This window comes from Ascaphus truei, chromosome 4, assembly GCF_040206685.1.
Source record: "Ascaphus truei isolate aAscTru1 chromosome 4, aAscTru1.hap1, whole genome shotgun sequence".
NCBI lineage: Eukaryota > Metazoa > Chordata > Amphibia > Anura > Ascaphidae > Ascaphus > Ascaphus truei.
The window spans coordinates 216,923,209-216,946,388 of NC_134486.1; the positions used below are offsets into that span (position 1 = coordinate 216,923,209).

At 43.2% G+C, this 23,180-nt stretch overlaps 1 protein-coding gene across 2 annotated transcripts in view; it reads left to right on the top strand.

The window, feature by feature from the left end:
- URB2 (URB2 ribosome biogenesis homolog) overlaps window positions 1-23,180 on the top strand; it is a 66,857-nt gene that overhangs the window by 34,693 nt on the left and 8,984 nt on the right. For both annotated transcript variants that reach the window (XM_075596871.1, XM_075596870.1), the window contains exons 6-8: window positions 16,158-16,268; window positions 18,556-18,798; window positions 20,785-20,875. In XM_075596871.1, the coding sequence (XP_075452986.1) occupies window positions 16,158-16,268; window positions 18,556-18,798; window positions 20,785-20,875 (445 nt within the window). The remainder of the gene's footprint in view (window positions 1-16,157; window positions 16,269-18,555; window positions 18,799-20,784; window positions 20,876-23,180) is intronic.

Here is a 23,180-nt window from a genome sequence, read left to right on the forward strand (position 1 = left end):
AAAGGAGTTTAGTGCTCACTGAGCAGGCCCTGGCTGGGACTAGTGGTGCAGATGGTGGCGCTGTGAGTGAGGAGCAGGTAGGTAGCTGGGTAACAGTTAGAAGGGGAAACGGGGAAGAGGCAGGTCAGTTTTCAGCTGACCCATCCCAATAGATTTGCCTTATTGAGTGAAGATATTGGGAGTGCCAGGGCAGATATGGCAAGGCTAGTGGAGACTGATCCCTCTAGCAGCCAGGGGAATAGTTCCTCCAGCACAGAGGGAACTCAGGATTCTCAGAGACCAAGAAAGATTGTGGTGGTAGGGGACTACATTATTAGGAAGGTAGATAGGGCAATCTGTTGCCATGACCGCGTGAACCGAACAGTTTGTTGTCTCCCGAGTGCTCGGTTCGACACATTGTGGATCGGGTAGACGGATTATTGGGACTGGCTGGGACTGACCCGGCGGTCTTGGTACATGTTGGCACTAATGATAAAGTTAGAGAATAATGGAGGGTTCTTCAGAATGATTTCAGGGATCTAGGCCAAAAGCTTAAGGCAAGGACCTCCAAGGTAGTGTTTTCTGAAATACATACTACCAGTGCCATATACTAGCTACCCGAGGGAGACAGAGATTAGGGAGGTTGATGCATGGCTAAGAAAGTGGTATAGGAAGGAGGGGCTTGGGTTTTTAGAGCACTGGGACTTCTTTTCTGAGAGGTGCAATCTTTATGCTAGGGATAGATTGCACCTCAATGAAGAGGGATCGTCTGTGCTAGGGGGGAGAATGTAAATGGTTGGATGAGATTTGAAACTAGGATGGAGGGGCTAGGGACAAGAAACGGATAATGAATTAAATAGAATAGATGGGGAAATAGCAAGGGTTCATGGAGGTAGAATGGGGGCAAGTGCAAGTTTGGCAAGCAACAAGACACCCATAGTAAATACAGATAATACTAGAAAACCTCTAAAGACTAAACCCAATTGGCGCAGAAACAGATAAGATACTAAATACTATAGACTGAAAAAATACTGAAATGCATGCTTGCTAATGAAGCCTGACAGATAAAATGGGGAAACTTGAATTAATAGCTACAAGGGAGCAGTGTGATATAGACATTACTGAAACATGGTGGGATGAAACTCATGACTGGGCAGTTAATGTAGAGGGTTATTCCCTTTTTCGGAAGGATTGAGCAAATAGAAGAGGAAGTTGAGTATGTTAATATGTTAAGCCGAATCTAAAAGGAAAGATGTTTATGAAGGGAATGATGAAAAAGTAGAGACCGTGTGGATAGAAATTAGCAGTGGAGGTAAAAGTATAAAGAAAATGTTTGTAGGAATATGCTATAAACCACCAAATATCTGTGAGATTGAAGAAGCTAAAATACTTTTGCAAATGGAGAAGGCATCAAAACTAGGTCATGTTTGCATAATAGGTGATTTTAACTATCCAGACATAGACTGGCGCAAAGAGATTAGCATTACAACAAAAGGAAACAGGTTTTTGCGGGTGCTTAAAGACAATTATATGACCCAAATTATTGAGAAATCAACCAGGAGAGGGGCAGTACTGGATTTGGTAATATCAAACAATGTAGAAGTAATACAAAATATTCAAGCCCAAGAACATTTGGGTAACAGTGATCATAACATGGTCTCATTTTAAATAAATTATAAAAAAACAGATTACTTGGGTACAACAAAGACCTTAAACTTTATAAAGGCGGATTGTATTAAACTGAGAACTAATCTAGAAGTAATACACTGGGATGATGTTTTTGCAGGGAAAAATGAAGAAGATAAATGGGCAGTTTTTAAAACATTGTTAGAAAAGCACACTCGAGAGACTTCCGGTGACGTCACCAGGCATGGCAGCTTAGGGCTTGAGATCCCGAGTCCCTCCGCATGTTAGGTGCTATAAGAGCGAAACTTAGCTTATAAAACCGTGAAAATCACAGGAAAGGACTGACTGACCTCCAGGATGGCAAGCAGGAGAAAAATAAGAGCCAAAGTGTCTCGGCATACTTTACTCCTACACAGCGCTCCACAGAGCAGGAGGAAGACCCGCAAAATGGCGTCACTGCAGGCGCGCCTTGCGGACCCGCCCGTGAGCAAACGCAATGAGAGGGGTTCCATACAAGACACGAACTCACCAAGGAAAACATGGTTGTGTATATGGATCAACTAGATGCAAAAATAAGAAAGGGATTCCAGGAGGATATAGTGGGGCAATAGCCGGTTTAAAACTGGACCCTAAACACACATTCCCAGAGAACTGAGACGCTAGAAAACAAGGTGGAGGAAATTGAGAGTTTGCAATCTTCGGCTGAAGATGAACTCAATAGACTAAATAATGAGATTGCGGCGTTGAAAGACGAGCTGGAAGATCAAGAAAACATGATAGACGCCAAAACGTGCGAATAAGAAATATTCCGGAAAATATCTCCACAGAGGCCCTATCTCCTTATCTGAAGGAGCTATTTCTCCAGCTGGTCCCAACACTCCGACAGGATGAACTGGAGTTGGACTATGCCCACAGAGCCCCAGGTCCCAGATCAGAGGACCCCAGAAGGCGAAGAGGCGCCATAGTCAGATTTCACTCATACTATTAAAGAAAAAATTCTAGCAAAAAGCAGAGAGAGTGATCTTTAAAAGAAGGGAAATGAAACCTCTGATGCAACATCTAAGCAATCAAAAAGTCAGGTATAGGTGGGGATTCACATTCAAACTTTTTGTACAGTCCAGTGGAAAATTTCTTGCAATCTCCCGGCTGGAGGAATTTCCATTGTTCCTGCGGGCACTAGGGCTCCCTGCCCTGAGGGAACAAATATCCAGAGAAGAAAAAAGACAAAACTTACTTCTGAAACCCAGTGTATCCAGATCATCAGAAAGACTTGCTGGCCAGAAGAACGCCCGTTCGGATGACTAAGGAGCGGAGATCCAGACTTTGGAAATAAAGAATGGAGAACAAATGAAGACCCATCTTCCGATAATTTCCCCTTAACCCCTCTTCCCCCCCCCCCCCTCCCTACCCATCAAGCTGTATTAATATGTACAGGTCCTGATGTCCAATTCCCTATCTGTCACTCCCCCCCCCCCTCCTTTCTGCCTCAAACTTCATTCCCTTCCCCCTACCCCGTTTTACAATTTCTTTCAGATAGAGGACCAACAGTCCACTGCCTGGCTTCCATGAATATCTAATTTACCCAGCGGGAACAGACGACGAGAGTGACGGCGACCTCATAAAGTAGAAAAGACAGGGGAAGCTTACACAGAGTGGCGAGATCTGTTTCTTGAGGCAGCCCAAGTTTTTTCAGGATTAGTCCACAAGAGAGCGCTGGAACCTAAGAAAACAAAGGGAAACAGGAGATGTCTGAATCAATAGGAGGTTTTAAGGGGAAAGGTCACAATGGATTGTAGCAGAGGGTTTGTTGAACATTGAGACTTTCCTTTTTCCCTTCATAAAAGAGATCTCCTGGAACTTATCTCAGCACATCCATTGAGTCAGACACAGAAAAGGCTTGTCTCGTGAACTATCAAGACGGCTCTCACCAAGGTCCAGAGAAAGTCACGGAACCATGCGGGATGCCTCCAGCGTCAGGGCCAGGTTTTGTCTCAATATACTAACCATACCATATAAGTTTGACCCAAAAGGGGGGCGTCCCCTCCCCATCCCTAGAGGTATCTGGCTTATGGATCCTGTTGATCCACACATTTAAAGAGTTGAAAAGATTTTAAAATATGGAGGGCTCCGGACCAGATCCACTGAGTGCTAGCCGAGTAGGGTGCTCAATGATGTCTCCAAAGGGCAATAAGCCCACACTCCTCATCACGCAGGTAATCAAGGATGGCACATTGGGGTTTTCTTTCAAAAACCCACTCTTTCTCTCCCCTTTCTATCTCCCTTTTCATTCCCTTCCCTCCTTACCTTATCTGGGACGTGGCTGGGCAGGGCCGGGAGCCTCGCCTAAAATATGTAATTGCAGAGGCCGACAGCCTTGGGAAAGCGGTTAGCAATTTCCCCTCTCCCCCTAAATCAGATCTATGGCTAATATATCCTCGATAAAAATAGTTTCACTAAACGTTAAAGGATTGAACTCAAGTGGAAAAAAAGGAGACTACCGTTGCAAGAACTCAAAAAGACTACGGGTGATATCCTGTTTTTACAGGAAACCCACTATAATACAAATACCCCTCCAAATACCTTCAGACAGACGTTTCCTCAAGCTTACTATGCATCATGTTCTGCAAAAAAAAGTGGAGTTGCTATTTTAATCAAAAGTAGCATTCCATTTGTGTCCAGCAGAGTTCTATCAGATCCAGAAGGCAGGTATCTAATGGTGCAAGGGACCCTTTCAGGTGTCCAGGTGTCTCTCCTAAATATATATGCCCCCAATGATAACCAAGTGGATTTCCTGAAAAGTGTTTTAGAATCATTTGACCAACAGGCTTTAACAACCCTAATTATGGCTGAGATACGAATGTGGTACATAACCCAGATTTAGACAAATCCACAACACCAGGGGTCTGCTATTCATGACAGCCCAGAAAAATTCCAAAAAATTCAGGGAAACAATACAACATTTTTGTCTCAGATATTTGGAGAGGCCAGCACCAGGGTCAAAGGGATTACACTTTTTTCTCGGCTCCACATCAGACTTACTCGAGGATTGATTATTTTCTGGGTACCAAAGATATTCTCGTGGCATCCTCCCTGACGAATATCTTGGTCTGACCATGCTCCTATCGAGTGTGTGCGTTCTCTGCCTTTTGATAAAAATAATAGGTATTCCTGGAAATTAAACGACTCTATTGAATTCGCAGGAGGTGGAGAGTACGATCAGACAAAAAATGTCAGAATGTTTTGCGATAAATAAAGGCTAAAGATTTGATATCAATAGTGGCATATAAAAAAAAGAGAAACAAAAACAATATAAAGAAATATCTGACAAATTGGCTTCATTAGAGCAACAACATAAAAGGGAACCTTCAAAAAAGCTATACAAACTTTTAGTGAAATACAGAATGGAACTAAAACAAATTCAAATAGACGAGGTGGAGAGAGCACTGAGATGGACAAATCAAAGATATTATGATAAAGGAAATAAGGCAGATAGGTTGTTGGCCAACAAACTTAGAGGTCTGAGAGTTACATCTCCAATCCCAGTAATCCGTACAAAAGCAGATTTTAAATACAAACAAATTTTAAATACAAATGAAGTTTAAAGAATATAAAGTATGAAAAAATTCAAACAGATCTCCAGAAATTGAATAATTTCCTAATATCACGGATAGGCAGAATGGTTTCGGTGAAGATGAGTATTTTGCCAAGGCTTCTGTATTTTTTCCAGAAAATCCCGATAAAATCCTGCTAGCCGAACTTAAAAATATTCATAACAGTATTCCAATTTATCTGGAAAGACAAGCACCCGAGAGTGGCAAGGTCGGTAATGATGACCCCAAGAGTAAGCGGAGGCATGGGAGTCCCACATAGTGTCAAATACTATCATGCGAACCAATTGAAACAAGTGGTAATGTGGAACAATGATCCAGCAAATACATGCTGGCTGGGGATAGAGTCTGTCTATGCTGGTCCTTAGTCTCTGATGGTCCGGGGCGAGAAGTGAGAGGCTTGCGGGAAGGTTTAAACTGGGATCGATGAGATGTACATGGAAAACTTGGTCTAAAAATAAAACGAAATATTGCCTGAGTTCAAGTCCGTCATTATTAACCTCTCTATTTGTCAACACGGAGTTCCCCCCATGGCTCACAAAAACGAGTTTTACGCAATTTAGGGAATTAAATATTGTAAAGGTAGTTGATTTGGTGGAGGGAGGGAAGCCTCTCATTCCAGGAGGTTCAAACGAAATACCAAAGGCAAGACATTCAGATTTTTAGTTTCCTCTAGGTTAGACACTTCCTGCAGACGTTAATGCAGGGGGCAAGCTTTCCTGATTTAACTAAATTTGAAATATTATGCAGAAAAGGTGTGTATCAGAAGGGCTTGATCTCGGAGATATATACGGAGATAGCTTCAAAGACTGCAACCCAAAATCATAATTATATGTTGAAATGGGCGGAAGACCTCAATATAGAAATAGATAGGGAAGTCTGGGAGGATATCTGGGAATCGGCAGCTAAAACCTCAATCTGTACAAATACAAAGGAAAATATATACAAAATGTTATTCCAATGGTATCTAACCCCGAGTAGGCTAAGCCAGATCTTCCCAGGAGCACCAGATCTGTGCTGGAGGGTGTGTGGCCTGAGAGGAGATATGGTACACATATGGTGGACGTGCCCACGGATGCAAAAGTTCTGGTCACGGATCCAGAATATGCTGCTAGAAATTACAGAGCTGAGGATCCCTCTGTACCCACTGTCCTTCTTGTTGGCCAAGCCTATGGAGGAGTTGCCCACACCAGGGGTCGTCAAACTGCGGCTCGTGAGCCTCTTGGGGCACGTCCGTGCGGCTCTTCTCAGGTTTTGGAATTGCGGGGCAGGCTCGATGCGGAAGCAAGCGCGTGGGCGGCGGACGATGCAGAAGCAAGCATGGCGGCGGCGCGAGCACGGCAACGGCGCTTGGAGACTGGACGGTGGCCGGGCAGGTCCAATGGAGAGGAGAGCGGGAGCGGAACCCACACACCCCGCCCACACACCCTGGCAGAGACAGAAGTCTGCATCCTGCCTAATAAGGTAAGGACAGCATTTGTTACCTGGTCCGAGGGGGGGAGGGGAAATAAGATGATGATGGGGGCCAGCCAGCCTGATGTGATGAGGGGGAATAATGATGGGGGGGCAGCCTGATGTGATGGGGGGGAATAATGATGGGGGGGACAGTCTGATGTGATGACGGTTAAATCAACCGTACTTGTAAAAATATATTTATGGCTCTTTGAAAAATTCTAAATCGTTGTGCTACTCATATTTGGCTCTTTTGGACTAAGAGTTTGATGACCCCTGGCCCACACCAATGAGAAAACTGGTATCTATCGTTCTGACAGCAGCCCGATGCTCTATAGCAGCAGCATGGAAGAAACTGAACACTCCATATAGCTATACTGTCATCAAGAGAGTGAACAAAGTCAAATTAATGGAAAAACTCTCATCCCAGCTGAACCAGAAACTAGATCAATTTGATAAGGTATGGGAACTTTGGACTCTGACTTAAACTTTATTTTAGTAGGAATAAAAGGAAAGTAAAGGTCTCGGTCGCCCTAGAGCAATGGACAGGGGTCTCGGTCGTGGTCGGTTGCAGTCCCATACCCTACCGCCCCCCTCCCCCTTTTTTTCCCTTCCCCCACCTCCCCTCTCTTTTTTTTTTTCTCTTCCTGCATCCCTATCCCTGTCACTCTTTACCTCTTGTAGTCCCCCCTTTAGCTATCCCTAATCTTTATATTTTCTTCGTTACAAAGGAAAGAATAATTCGGTACCAGGATAAGCCAAAAAAAATGGGGATAAGTTGGTCTGTTTCAGAATATAAGGATGAAGGTAGAAAAACATCCCGTTGTAATGCGATATAATAATGTAAGAATTTAAAATCTATGTATAAGTGATAGAGGAGTATAAGTACTATACCTATGATAAGCGTTTATGTAATTTGTTATATTTTTCAAGAGAAAACAATAAAAAGATTGGATCAAAAAAGTAAAGCATACTCATCACGGATGGCTGGGACTGACCCGGCGATCTTGGTACACGTTGGCACCAATGACAAAGTTAGAGAAAGATGGTGGGTTCTTCAGAATGATTTCAGGGATCTAGGCCAAAAGCTTAAGGCATGGACCTCCAAGGTAGTGTTTTCTGAAATACTACCAGTGCCATGCGCTAGCTACCCCAGGGAGAACGTCAGAGATTAGGGAGGTTAATGCATGGCTACGAAAGTGGTATAGGAAGGAGGGGTTTGGGTTTTTAGAGCACTGGGACTTCTTTTCTGAGAGGTGCATTTTTTATGCTAGAGATAGATTGCACCTCAATGAAGAGAGATCTTCTATGCTAGGGGGGAGAATGTAAATGAGATTTGAAACTAGGATGGAGGGGCTAGGGACAAAGGGAACAATTATGTTTACTTCCCCTTCATTGCCCGTTTAATGAAGGGGAGTATAATGTGTGGTGCTAAGAACCGTATACAGTTGTAGTAATAATGAGATAATGAGAATAATTCCTGTGTAAGGTCTGGAATGTGATCTTGATTGTAGGGAGGGTACTGGGTGTGGTATCCTAGTTGGTAAACCAGCATAAGTGGCACTCAAGTTGTCCAGGAACCCAAAGGCTAATAATCACCCAAATAGATAATACCCTAATCCCTTAGTAAATTGATATAACCATGTAGCAAACAGGAAAAACTCACGAATCTGCTGCAGTGTCCATGTTAATCCCGTCAGACCTTCAAGGTGTGCCTCCGTCCATGGAGATTGATGCAATAGGAGAGAGAAAAGGCAGAGCACAACCGTAATCATATAAAAAAAGAGAATTAGGAGGAAAGTGCGTTATCCATAAAAGGGTTTAATAGTCATGGAAGGAAAAAAGGCAAGGCATTACCCTTCCAACATGTTTCGTGCTACACAGAGCACTTTATCAAGGCCTTGATAAAGTGCTCTGTGTAGCACGAAACATGTTGGTAGGGTAATGCCATAAAACAGACAATACAAACCGGCGCCTAAAGAGTCCAATATGGGTGGAAATAAAGTCCAATTGTGATGAAGTGCCAAGAAGTAGTAAGTCCAATCTTGCACTTCCAGAATCCACAGCAGGATGTTATGTGGTATATGTGAAGCGAAAAGAGAGAAAACCATCATAACTGCTACAAAATAAAACAAATAAACACACAAGACAAGACAAATACTAGACAAACACAATCAAGGCTGAGAAATAATACAAAGAGTTAATTTAATACACATAAAATAAAAAGAACGCTGGCAGATGCCGAATCCGGTTTGGAAAAACCGGAATCCTACTTACAAGACGTCCGCGATCTGTTTATCGTTATATATTCTCTCGCCAGACCTGTTCTTGATCGCAGTGATTTGAGACCTTTTCTGTACTCCCCTGAGTTTACTAGCTAGAAGTCTGTCGGCCTTGTTGCCCTTATCATAGAATCTCTGGTTAGTCCATGTGAGGGCTTTCTCTACATCCTCCAATTGGATCTTTTTAATCTCGTTTCTGGCAGCGGGCAGAAGTTTATGAAATTTTCCCGATGGGCTAGCTTTATGTTGCTGCTCCAATTTTATAATTCTCTCTGTCAAGTCTTTAAATAATTTTAGCTTAATCTTCTTCCTATGGGATGCAATAGAGATGAAATTGCCTCTGATTGCTGCCTTATGGGCCTTTATCAAGGCCTTGATAAAGTGCTGTGTAGCACGAAACATGTTGGAAGGGTAATGCCTTTTTTCCTTCCATGACTATTAAACCCTTTTATGGATAACGCACTTTCCTCCTAATTCTCTTTTTTTGGATGAATCCGGTTGTGCTCTGCCTTTTCTCTCTCCTATTGCACCCGTTTAATGAAGGAAAGAAAACAGTGCAAAACCTCAGTGTGGTATGTAAAAAGTATATTGAAATAAAGGATCAGCCACTTTACAGATCATGAACCGCCTCAAATATTTAGTAATGCATTTCCGATGGGTTTCTACTCATCTGGTAGTAGTAATGTAAGGGTCTGGCAGTCACGCCGCCCTCGGCGTGCTCCTCACTCACTGGCAGCTCCGACGGGACCTCCCGCGGCACGCAGGCAGCCTCTCTTCGGAACGCTGATCACTACTCCACGTGGGCGCGTACGCCAAAACTCCCCTTCTACTCTTGGTCCGGCGGCTACGCTCGGTCACGCGGCCGCAAGCACAGCTACACAGAGGCACGGCCACACGGAGCCGTACCAACCCCTTAAAGGTACAGCACCTCAAACCATTGCTGCAATCCAATGCAGTCTGACTACTGGGCTTTATGGCTCCTCCCCTGGGACTCATGCTGGACCTATCCCTGCCGTAGCCGGTCCTTCCACACACCCCCACCTTGCTGCGCTGCCATTGGACCAGCTCTCCTATATATACCTAACAGTGTCACTGACTCGTTGGCTGAGCATAGAACCAGTTGTTCTCATCACTCTCTGCCTCCATAGTCCTGTCTTGTCCTGTTTTGTTTTTCCAGTCCTCCTCGTGTACCGAACCGGCTTCCGCTACGTCTACCCGCACCTCTGGCATCCCGAACTCGGCATACGGCTAAACGACTCTCCGCACCTCTGGAATCCCGATCCTGGCAAACGGTAACAGATTACTTCCTTATCTCTACCCCGGACTTTGCATACAGCACCCTCTACCATCCGTACCTCTCCTGCTCCGATCCGGACTCCCCGACTACTCTACTCTCAAGACGTGCCCTCGTGGCTGTGGGTGGCGTTATATCCTATCCCACCTCAGCACCGTGGTCCCGTCTCGTTTGTGGTGAGCACGCCCTGACAAGTAAGAAACGAGGAGTTGCTGTCCTAATTTGGCGTGGAACCCCATTGAATCTTGTTAAAATGGTATCGGACCCAGGGGGTAGATTTCTACGGGTATATGGCTCTCTTTCTGGCACGGCGATCGCCCTGATTAATGTGTATGCACCTAACGAAAATCAGGCAGAGTTTCTAAGGATGGTCGTAGACGAGGTCGAACCTGCCTATCCTCAATGATAGTGGGAGGGGACCTGAATATGGCCCTAAACCCCAACGAGGATAAATCGCTCCCTTCAAACCGCCCACAGATGGTACTGGTCCAGAAAACTGGGGAAAAAATTAAGGAATTTTCATTGGTAGACGTTTGGAGGTCCCAGCATCAGGGCCAAAGGAGATTATACCTTTTATTCCACACCTCACCAGACCTATTCTCGCATCGACTATTTTCTGGCTTCCAAAAATGTTTTAGAGGCCTCCTCAAATTCAGACGTTGGCCCGATCACATGGTCGGACCATGCCCCTATTATATTAACTCTGTTCCATTTGTAAAGTCAAGCACCTTTAATTGGAAACTAAACGATTCCTTGTTGAATCATCCAGAAATAGAGAGAGAAATCAAAATAGCCCTTACTGAATATTTCACAATCAATTCAGGCTCAGTCACATCACCAGCGGTACTATGGAAGGCCCATAAGGCAGCAATCAGAGGCAATTTCCTCTCTATTGCATCACATAGGAAGAAGATTAAGCTAAAATTATTTAAAGACTTGACAGAAAGAATTATAAAATTGGAGCAGCAACATAAAGCTAGCCCATCGGGAAAATTTCATAAACTTCTAACCTAGAGATTCTATGATAAGGGCAACAAGGTCGACAGACTTCTAGCTAGTAAACTCAGGGGAGTACAGAAAAGGTCTCAAATCACTGCGATCAAGAACAGGTCTGGCGAGATAATATATAACGATAAACAGATCGCGGACGAATTCACAAAATTCTATACTAATCTATATAATCTGCAAACCCAGGACGGGAGCGAAATGACCTCAACATCCACAGCAGTCTCTGACTATTTGGATAGTTGTAGCCTCCCATCTTTAACAGAGGAAGAAAATCAGGTACTCAATGGGAAAATAACACAGGAAGAGCTGGCAAGCGCAGTTAAGACGCTAAAAATCTCCAAAGCTCTAGGCCCTGATGGTTTCACCAATGTCTATTATAAGAAATTCCTACCGAACTTGTCTACCCAACTCCTGAATTTGTTTAACTCCTTTATGGAGGGTAACCGAATACCAGCATCAATGTCCCTAGCCAGCCTTGCGATCATTCATAAGGAAGGCAGAGATCCGATGCAATGTGGAAGTTACCGCCCAATTTCCCTGCTGAATAATGACCTCAAACTGTACAGTAAAGTATTGGCGAACAGATTGAACCCTATTCTACCCAGATTTATACATATGGACCAAGTCGGGTTTGTCTCTGGCCATCAGGCCTCAGACAATACCCGTAAAATAATAAACATAGGGGATCATATCAACCTCACAGGCACCAAGGCGGTTCTTCTGAGTTTAGACGCAGAGTAGGCGTTCGACAGAATCGATTGGCTATTTCTTGTTAAACTCTACAGAAATTCGGTTTTAAGGACTCGTTCCTGGAGGGAGTCCAAGCACTTTATCACAACCCATCTGTGGTGGTCAAGCTCCCAGGCAGTACAGCAAATAATTTTGAAATCAAACACGGCACAAGACAGGGTTGCCCCCTGTTCCCGCTCCTCTTTGCTCCGACCATCAAACCCCTAGCGGCCAGAATTCGCGAAAGTGTAAATATCCAGGACGTATTAATGGGCAAAACAAACTATAAAATATTTGCTGACGATGTCATTCTAACTCTAACTCGCCCCCAGACTTCCCTTCTTAACCTACATAAAGAATTATCAGAATTTGGCACTATTTCAGGTTATAAAATCAATGATAAATCTGAAGCCCTAAATCTAAATTTACCAGAACCAGAAGCTAAACTGCTTAAACTAAACTTTAATTATAGGTGGAGCTCCTCCTATATTAAATATTTGGGAGTAAATGTATCTGGAGACTACCACTCACTATATCGATATAGCCAGTGTTCAACAAACCTATACATTTGCACGCCCCGGGCGAGTGGATTTAACATCGTGACGAGTTCCTATTGGCCCAAGCAGCACACGTGTGGTACTAGGTGGCGAGTAGATTTTTTTGTTCGGCGAGTAGATTTTTTGGTGATTTGTCGACCACTGGATATAACTACCCAACCCTATTTGGAAAAATCAAAAAAGATCAGAATAAGTGGGAGGGCTACCAGATCTCGTGGATCGGAAGAATGGTCTCGGTGAAAATAAATATACTCCCCAGATTATTATACTACTTCCAGACACTTCCGATCCATGTCCCGGGCTCAGAATTAAAAAACGTCCAAAACAAAATGTTCAATTTTTTCTGGCAAGGAAAAAAACCGAGGGTCGCTAGGTCGGTCATCCAGAGGAAGAGGAGGCCTAGGTGTACCGGACATTGCAAAATACTACCAAGCGGCTCAGCTGCGACAAGCAGTAGTGTGGAATGCAGATCCGGGTCAACACTGCTGGGTGGACATTGAATCCCAATACGCCAGGACGCCTTCTCTGCCAGCCTGCCTTTGGTCCATGGATAGAGGCGGTATGACGGCGCATAAAGTTGAGCTAGGCGCAATGAGGCAAACGTGGGAAATCTGGTTGAAATGTAAATTTAAGTTTAAACTCTCATCCACGGGGTCACAGCTCACCCCGATTTTAAACAACCCGAAATTTCCCCCAGGTTGCAAACCAAAGCAGTTTGAACAATTCAGTTTGAAGGGGATCAGGGTGGTCGCCGACTTTTTGAGCAATGGAAGATTACCGAGTTTCCAAAATTTACGAACCAAATTCGAGGCACCAGAATTGGACACATTTAAATATCTCCAAATTCGGCACTTTCTTCAAAAAATGTCCGCCAAATTTGAATTTCCCCGCAGAATTGAATATTATTATAGACAGAGAGGATTGGGAAGATATCTGAGACGCAGCCTCAAGAACTTCCATATGTACAACAACAAAGGAAAATATTTACAAAATTAAAACAAATCTACCCCCTGCCTCCGATTTATGCTGGAGAGGTTGTGGACAGAGAGAGGACATGGCCCACATTTGGTGGTCATGCCCGAGAATCCAGACTTATTGGCTTACAGTACAAAATGTAATAAAAGAGGTTACCGATCTCACTATTCCTCCTGATCTACTGACCTACCTACTCGGCAGGCCAATAGAGGAAATTGACCGCCCAGTTGGGAAATTGATCTCCTTTATTTCAACAGTGGCAAGATGTGCGGTGGCGTTCTCCTGGAAAAAGGTACTACCCCCCCTCCATGCAGATGATCAAAAAAAGGGTGAATGCGGTTATGTTGATGGAGAGATAAACAGCATTCCTCCAACATAAAACAGAGAATCACTACAAGATCTGGGAACCCTGGCTCTGTCATTAGCCTGACTCATTTACCCAAAGAACTGGGAACTAGGGGAGAAATATGATCCCCAGCTTGGTCAGCTGTGTTCTAAAAACTGGGGAGCAAACACCCCCCCTCCTCCCCCCCATACCCCTCCCCCCACCTCCTCTCTTTCTTCCTTTCTCTCTTTCCGACCCCACACTCACTGGTTTACGGTGTGGCCCAGGGGTCTCGCCGATCTCTGCGATGCTCTTTCCTATCATTATATTCTTAAAAACTTTAAGTTGGTATAAGGCTGATATTGTTTACTATATGCTTGTAATCTTTTGACTTCGCCTAATGAAAATGTTTGGAAAAAAAAAAATACAGGATCAGCAGGTGAGTATTAGGCCGTGCTTATACCAACGGCGACGCAAATTCGCCCGAAAACAAACGCATTGCCGCCACCGCGTGCACTTATAGTGCACGCGCCGTCGCAAAAACGCGCCGCCGGCAAAATTTGATTTTTCAAGGGCCGTCGCGTCATGTGACGGCCCTTGAACAAACCAAATTGCGGGAATCCCGCGATGCGGCCGACCGGCGAAAGTTACCCATCGTATCGCCGTCGCCATCGGCAGCACTATAGGCAAAGCCTTGCACGTACATCAATGGAGACAAAAAGAGGCATGGCATGGTAGGGACATGTTACCACAAATGAAATCCCCCACACTACACCGGATTGTACAGATGGAGCCTGCCGGAACGTCTAAGGATCCTTGTTGTCGGGACACCTACTCCTGCTGGTACCCTCGGTCCTAGTCCTCTCGACTTATTCCGTCTCGGTGGGCTGTTGGGGTTTTTCACGTCTGGATAATAGTTTTGATAGTCCCTCTGGTGTAACTGGAACGCTGATTGCACGCTGACTCCTCGTGGCGATCTCCACAGAGAATATAATCCGTTATATATTTACAAATGCATATACACACTACAAGAGCTATACAAATGCATATACACACTACAAGAGCTATACAAATGCATATACACACTACAAGAGCTATACAAATGCATATACACACTACAAGAGCTATACAAATGCATATACACACTACAAGAGCTATACAAATGCATATACACACTACAAGAGCTATACAAATGCATATACACACTACAAGAGCTATACAAATGCTTATACACACTACAAGAGCTATACATATGACATTTACAGAAAAATGGCTGAAATACCTGTGCATTCTTCAAAGAAGTCCGGAGGCAGCTATTTTTTATTTGTAATGTGGTTTATTATGATACTGGAAGTCCATACAGTACATTGAGATTCTTTATTAATTGCCCCATCGGCAACCGCACAAAAATGTCCTCTTCCTCAGTGCTGCTGTGTAAAACATAAGGGATAGAACGCGGGAAATAATTGGCAGGTTTGTGCAATTTCATAAGGCACGAATATTATCTCCTTGGCTGCCGGAGTAACGTGCAACGCATTACAACGCCCCTCTGCCAGATAACAGAAAATACGGGGTGATCCACCTGCTCTGATTTCCTTTATCTGAGCTTCGTGAATCACTCCTAAAAAATCTGCATACAATTCAACCTCTCAGTGTCATAAATTACATAATAACTAAACAATAGCTAAGGAAAATCTATATGTCAACGATATTACTTTTGACATTTCATTTTAATAGCGGGATTATAATGTAAAAGTATATGTTTTTGGAACATTTTGAGTGCTATGGCAAAAGTAGAATACAGAAAGAAATGTAAATTTTTCGCCTCTTTACGTCCTTACATTTTAAGGATTATATATCATTTTTTGTGCCTATCCTGCTCCATTTTTTCTCTTTCACTTGTGCCCAATAAAACGCCAGGTCTGAGGTGATGTGAACCTTTCTGCACCAGACATAGGCAGCTTTGAATATAACCTTTTTACATGGTGCCCGAGTGAGCAAAGATGGAGCAGTTGTGTTAATACATCTCTTCCTTTGGACCTCTTTCTATAAAGTCCAATAGGACCAGTACTGGCGCTACCACACAGCCCTTTGTCTTCAATCAGGCTTTCGGTGCAATAGAGCCAAGTTAGAGCTAACGCACTTTATAGAATAAGGGCCATTGAGTCTTTATTTAATTAAAAAAAAAAAAAAAGTATACCAGATCTTTTTAAAGCATTTTGAACGTATTTGTGATTTGTCTTTGTCCCATTTTATTCCTTTATCTTATTTCAGCTTCCCTTCGGGCAGAGTGTTGTGATTCTCTTTACATTTGTCTTGCAGGAAGCGTTTGCTGCCATCACAGTGATCAGGCTACTGCTCATCTGCCCATTAAATGGCGACAATGGGAAATTGTTCTGGTTTACAGCTCCCCAGATCATTACAGCTCTAGTTGTAAGTCGCCCGCTATGCCTGGCAAAAGTTTATCACAAAATAAATGGTGGGATTCGCCTGGGATTACTGAACCGATGTAGAATCCACAGCAGCTCACTGCACATTGCGATAATTCAAAAAAGAAAACCTGTTCTTGTTTTGAGCTTTATGCTATGTATGTATATATAATTTTTTTTATTTATATAGCGCCATTAATGTACATAATGCTTCACACGTGATAATCATATAAATAACAAATACAAATAGCGCATAATGGGAAGTAGTGCTTTCAGACATAAGTGACATTTAGGAAAAGGAGTCCCTGCCCTGAAGAGCTTACAATCTATATGTTAACTGTGCAGTATTTTCTGTACCACTATCACATGTGTGTGTTTTTTTATATATATATACAGTGGTTGACAAATCACCCAAAAATCTACTCGCCACACAAAAAAAATCTACTCGCCACCTAGTACCAAACGTGTGCTGCTTGGGCCAATATTTACTCGGCCGGGGGTTAAATCCACTCGCCCGGGGCGAGCAAATGTATAGGTTTGTCGAACACTGTATATATATATATATATATATATATATATATATATATATATATATATATATATATATATATATATTTTGTAAAGAGACTAGTTTAAATAAGAAATCCATGTGTAAGCTCTTCTGGGCAGGGACTCCTTCCCATTATGTGTTATTTGTATTATTTGTTATTTCTATGATTATGTCACGTGTATTACTGCTGTGAAGCGCTATGTACAGTAAGGTCCAAATCCCAGGATTTATGCGACTAGCTGCTGAATACAGTTTTTTTGGACCTTACTGCTGGGTGCTGTCTTTATTTTTATATTTTTACCATTATTACTGGTGGTAAAGTATTCACTATATATATATATATATATATATATATATATATATATATATATATATATATATATATATATAACTGTATGCTCATGTGCATGTCTTAGGCGGGTCTGCAACCCCGCCTTTCCCCATTATCACCCAGCACTTCCACTGCAGCAAGGGATTCTGGGAAATGACATGCAAATGAGCACACAGTGCCACTATTTGCTTCAAAAAACATTTTTAACATGGTTCCCTATAGGCTTAAGCTTGCTGCATGGTCACAGCTTTGAGCACAGCCAGGGTTAAGGTGCATACCCAGAAAACCACCCACAGACAGCTGTTTCGACCTTAATGGGTCTCATCAGTGTGGGGTTGATTAACTGGGTATGCAAAGAAGCTAAAGGATGGGCCAACCATAATACTGAGTTAAGTTATGGTGAGTAAAAAAAAGTGACAAAAACCCTCCACAGCAAAGCAAATATGCAAATGTAAATACAACTGTATGCTCATCTGCATGTCTTAGGCAGGTCTGCAACCCCGCCTTTCCCCATTATCACCCAGCACACAGCACTTCCACTGCAGCAAGGGATTCTGGGAAATATATATATATATATAGCAACTGTAAATATTACTGTATGTTCATTTGCATGTCTTAGACAGGTCTGCAACCCTGTCTTTCCCCACTATCGCCCAGTACACAGCGTTTCCACTGCAGCAAGGGTTTCTTGGAAATGACATGCAAATGAGCACACAGTGCCACCTTTTGTCCCAAGCTCGTATTACACAAGCAAATCCTCAAGCCAATGCATACTGTTTTAACACAGCTTTTAGACAGAGGCTGGGATGAGATGCAAAGCCAGTAAACCCACTCACAGACATGTTTCAACCTTGATGGGTATCATCAGTGTGAGGTTGGTTGCTGGCTAAGCTGGTTTGAGACTAGACTAGGTATTCACCACAATTATTAAGGTTATGGTGGGTAAAAAAAGTGACAAAAACCCTCCACAGTAAAGCATATAGCAACTGTAAATATTACTGTATGTTCATTTGCATGTCTTAGACAGGTCTGCAACCCTGTCTTTCCCCATTATCACCCAGCACACAGCGTTTCCACTGCAGCAAGGGTTTCTGGGAAATTACATGCAAATGAGCACACAGTACCACTTTTTGTCTCAAGCTCGTATTACACAAGCAAATCCTGAAGCCAATGCATACTGTTTTAACACAGCTTTGATATGCTTTACTGTGGAGGGTTTGTGTCACTTTTTTTACCCACCATAACCTTAATCATTGTGGTGAATACCTAGCCAGCAACCAACCTCACACTGATGATACCCATCAAGGTTGAAACATGTCTGTGTATGTATATATATGTGTATATATATATATATATATTATACACACCTGAAGATGGCCTCTGCTAATTGTGTTTCTCCAATTTTCGCAGACTCTCAGCAAGGAAGCTTGCCAAGACCACTTGCTGATTCCCAGTATCGTTGTTCCTGTTCTGGAGGTTATGGCCTTGTTGCTGAGACAAGGAGAATTGTTTCTCAGAAACCCACATCACGTCACACTCACCTTCAGCATTCTCTTAACTATGCCCTTGGATCATCTGAAGGTCGAGGACTATTACAGCATGTTCCTGGGAGTCCATGAAGTTCTGTTTTCTACACTGCAGTGTCATTCTAAGGTAGCAAAATATGCTGCGCCTAATGCGGGATGTTAAAATTCATCTTATGCATCCCAAAATGATATTTTGAGTGTCTTGTGTAAGATGTGTGATAAATTGGTACTAGATGTCTTGGTGAAAAACTGTAGGCACTTTGCTGTATGAAAACAATAAATGTATTCTAATCTTGTGTGATCAACGTTTCGGTCCACGTGTAGATTTTCCTCTGAACCCAACAGTCATGATTTTATCCCGAGGTAATCTTTCACGGCTATGAGGATATTTAGTACGGGTTGTTTCGGTTACTTGACGGTTGTGACATCTTTTAATGAACCAATATACTATCTCTTGTACATGTATCTGCTGTGCATAAACTATGGTGACCCCCTAAGTCTCTTCTTTCACTATTATGAAGGAGAGGCTTTGAACATCTAGCTACATTGTGTACAACTAGTCCTGCAGAGATCACCTATGTTGACTCATTAAGCTGTAACTGATCACTTGAAAATCGTCTTAAACATTTATGATCTACATTTAAACATATATAAACTAGGATCTATTTATTGTTTTGTTTAATATGTAGCAAAGCGGTTGTAATTATTTAACAAATTATTTTGTCGTCTACTTTTTACATAAGCCACAATTACAATCGTCAGAAACCTTCAATTAGCAGTGCTCCCTATCAGACACCTATTTCTCCCCCCCCCCCCCCACAGAATGGGAACCAGTGAGTCCCACTAGTTGAACTGCATTAGTGTTACTTCCGGGGACTTCCTGGCTCCTGAGATTCATACCATTAGACCCAGAGAACTTCCTGATTTTTAAATCCCCTGCATCACAGGGGCCAACAGGAAGCAGTGGATGACATTGTGACTTCCTGTTGGCCAGCGTGACAACAACGATTTAACCCTTTATGTGCCCCAAGACGTAGTCACTACATCATGGGATCTGGCACTAGGGCCCCATGATGTCGTGGCTACGTCATGCCCATGGAGTGCTTTTTTTCTCCCCAGCTTAGGTTGCGTCCTGTGTGCAGGGCGAGATCTGAAGTGAAGGGAAATGAAAGATCAGGAGGACCACTCCTCTTCCGTTTCTCGGTTAAGGAGCACTTGAACGCAGTTTGCCGAAGGTGCCGTGGCCCTCCGGCACTCAAAGGGTTAAACTGCAATTTACTTTCCCCTAGATCCAAGGACTTCCTGGTTCCCATCCTATTTAAAAAAATAAGAAGTTTAGGTTTAACAAGCAGGGGGAAACTATTATTTGAATAAGAGTGCATTTAGTGTAATGGTTTTTGAACAACATTTAATTCTGAACATCTTGCAATGTTTCCAGTAGTTCCAGTAATGTTCTTCAATTTGCAGTCTCTGGACCAAATAGTCCTGCAAAGGGCCTTGGCAGTGGCCTGTTTGTTGTCTGCCCCTGCTAAATGCAATGCCGTTGCACAGACACTTCAGTGCAATGTATTACACAAATTAACTTTGAATCTAAGGTAATATAAATATACATGGCACAGACGTTGAAGCATAATCATTTTTAAAAAAAAATATTTCTAAAATGACATTACAATACTCCTGTGTGCCTTATGCTCCTAAATTAAAACAACTAGTTTAAGAGCACTAGTATGCAGGAATGCTGCATACATTTGGTTTACAGTTTCTGTAATAAAAAAAGATCTACATTGGAAAAAATATTGTCAGCGAGTATAATTTTTGCTTTGAGTACGAATGCTAATGGCCTTTATTATTTTATCTTTTTTACGTGAGCACCCACTAGAAGAGTTCATTTCTCGTTATGCCTATAGCACGTCACTTTAATATGTTTGAAAGTATGACCTCAATCCTTTTAGACTGTGTTTGTCAATGTAATTAGTTTCTGCTTTGGACAGTGGATCAAAGTGTCCTTGGTGAGACGCCATTTGTCTGTCTCCTTCTCTCTCTCGGTGTCTGACTCCCTCAGACTCCCTCTGTCTCTTTTGAATGTTTACAATGTCTGTCTTTTTTTTCCCAGGCAATGTTAAAATCAGTCCCATCTTTTCTGAGCAGTTTTCATAGATTGGTTACATCTGTTATGCACGAGGGACGGCAGAAAGGAGACAAAGGTAATTGCCCGAAATGGTTTTCAGTAGGTAGAATCTCCTGAGCTTTTAAAGGTACTCACGAAAATGAGAAGTGCTATTATCTGTCTGTAATCTGAATAGAGTCATTCTATTAAACGGCATCTTCTTAAACTAGTGTCCTATTTAGGGAACATGTTATCCCTTTTGTTGCAGAAGGTGCAGGTAATGCAGTTCATTACTTAATCCTGCAACAGCAAAAAGCTTAATTGGTCTGCCCTTTATTTGTGTCTTATGGTAGCTTATGAAATTGAACATAGTTGCATTGATAAATAATTTTAAAAAAAATAGGGCAAGTGTAATAAACGATTCACCTTTAGGTAGTGGGTGCAAGCAAAATAAATGATATTGATTCCTTGTTCTGAAGTAATATAAACATACCGGATGCGATGTGCTGCAGCGCCACAGGGAACATTTTCAAATGCAGGTTAGATTACTACATAATCTTTTTATTTAGTGAGGAGCAAGCTCATATATGCAACGTTTCAGAAAAAAACAGGCCCTTTATCAAGAGTTAATAAAGATCTTAGTAAAAGGGCCTGTTGTACCTGAAATGTTGCATATGTCAGCTTGTTCTTCACTAAATAAAAAGATAATGTAGTAATTTGACCTGCATTTGGAGTTTATTTCCTATGGGGTTTCTGCACATCTCATCTGGTACAAGGCTTATCTGAATTCCGCATCTACTTTTTAAGTTACACATTGTTTCTGCTACTATAGCAGGGCATGATTGTGCTTATTAAAGGGCTACTAGTTGCATCACTAGAAAATGGTTTCTGGACATGCTCTGAGTGTTGAAGTGTCACGGGAGACTCCTGTGGCGGGTAGGATCTCGGTGGCCGGAACAGCAGGAGCGTAGTAGGGGTCACAAGCAGAGATCAGAGGCAGGCGGCAGATAGCGAAGTCAGGTAACAAGCAGAGGTCGGCAACGAGGAGTCTGGAACAGGACAGGAGGGGCAGGACAGGACCGGGAGCAGGGACTGAGAACGGGGAGCAAGGAACAAACAGGGACAAGCCAGATTACCAGCAAGGGCCTTTACTAAGAACAGAATCAAATACAGACGGGTACAGGAACAGATCAGGATCAGAGACAGAGGCAGGTGCAATAGGAGTCTGACTTGAAACAGAAAGGAAACAGAACTATAAGACAGAGAGAGGAGCAACAAGAAGACAGACAGACAGAGGAACCCAGAGCAAACAGAAGGCAGCAGCACACCCGGTGGACAAAGAAGCTATGGCAAGGCAGGAGGTCTAGGCGACCCTGACATTACTTCCTCCTCTCAAGAGCGTTCTCCGGACGATCCTCCAGGCTCTTCCCGGAGGCCTTGATGAAAAGTGGACTCAAGGTGACCCACCTCTGGTGGTTTGTCAGCGGGCAGAGGGTACTCCACAGGTACATTGGGTGCTGCAAGGAACCTCCGAATGGGTGCGTTCAACCCAAAATCAGGGACAGAGACATCAGGAACGTGGGCATCAAGGACGGGTGCAGCCTTTCCACATGAGTCAGTGGGGACAAAGAGTTCTCTCTCCATGGTCTCCTCTTGTGACTGCCGTTTCGTGGCATCACCCAACAATGAAAGACCAGCTATTTGAGTTTTCAGCTCTTGAAGCTGTCCTTCTGCACTTCTTTTCCCACTCAAAGCAGTTGTCAGTTCAGCTTCTTTGGAGTTGAGTCGTGACTCCATCTCTCCCAGCTGACTTGGAACAAGGCTTAAATGTGTTTCTTTTTCTTTATTTCTGACCTGTAGCTGCCGGTACTCCTCCCAGACTTTGTCCAGCTGCAGCCGGGCCTTCCCATGGGCTGTGTGATTCAACACTTAGCAGGAATCAGTTATCTTGACCCCATAGAGCAGTGTCAGGACAGCCACTTGACGTACGGACACCTCCTCCCTCTCTTTTTTGGCAAGCTGTGTCTTGAGCTCAGCGATCTGCGCCTGCAGCGCTGTGTGATACTGTGATGTGCGTTCAGCTATCAGCTTTAGCTCTTTCATTTTTAGGTGTTGTTGAAATTTCCACTCCTCAGTGAGAGATCCCTGGTTAAGTGCATCCTGCAATTCTCTTCTCAGGGCTTTCATCTCTTCACTGTGATCATGTTGAGCTCACTTCCATGCATCCCTCATCACGTCTTGGAGCTCTGCAAATTCCTTTGCTATGGTCTCAGCAGCTTGTCTTTTCCAGGTCTCTTTCTCTTGGGTGTACTGGCTGTTAGAGATGGAGCAGTGTCTCTGCTCCTCTAAGTCTTGCTTCAGTGTCTGGACCGCCTTGTGCTCCCTCTCATACAGGGTTACCT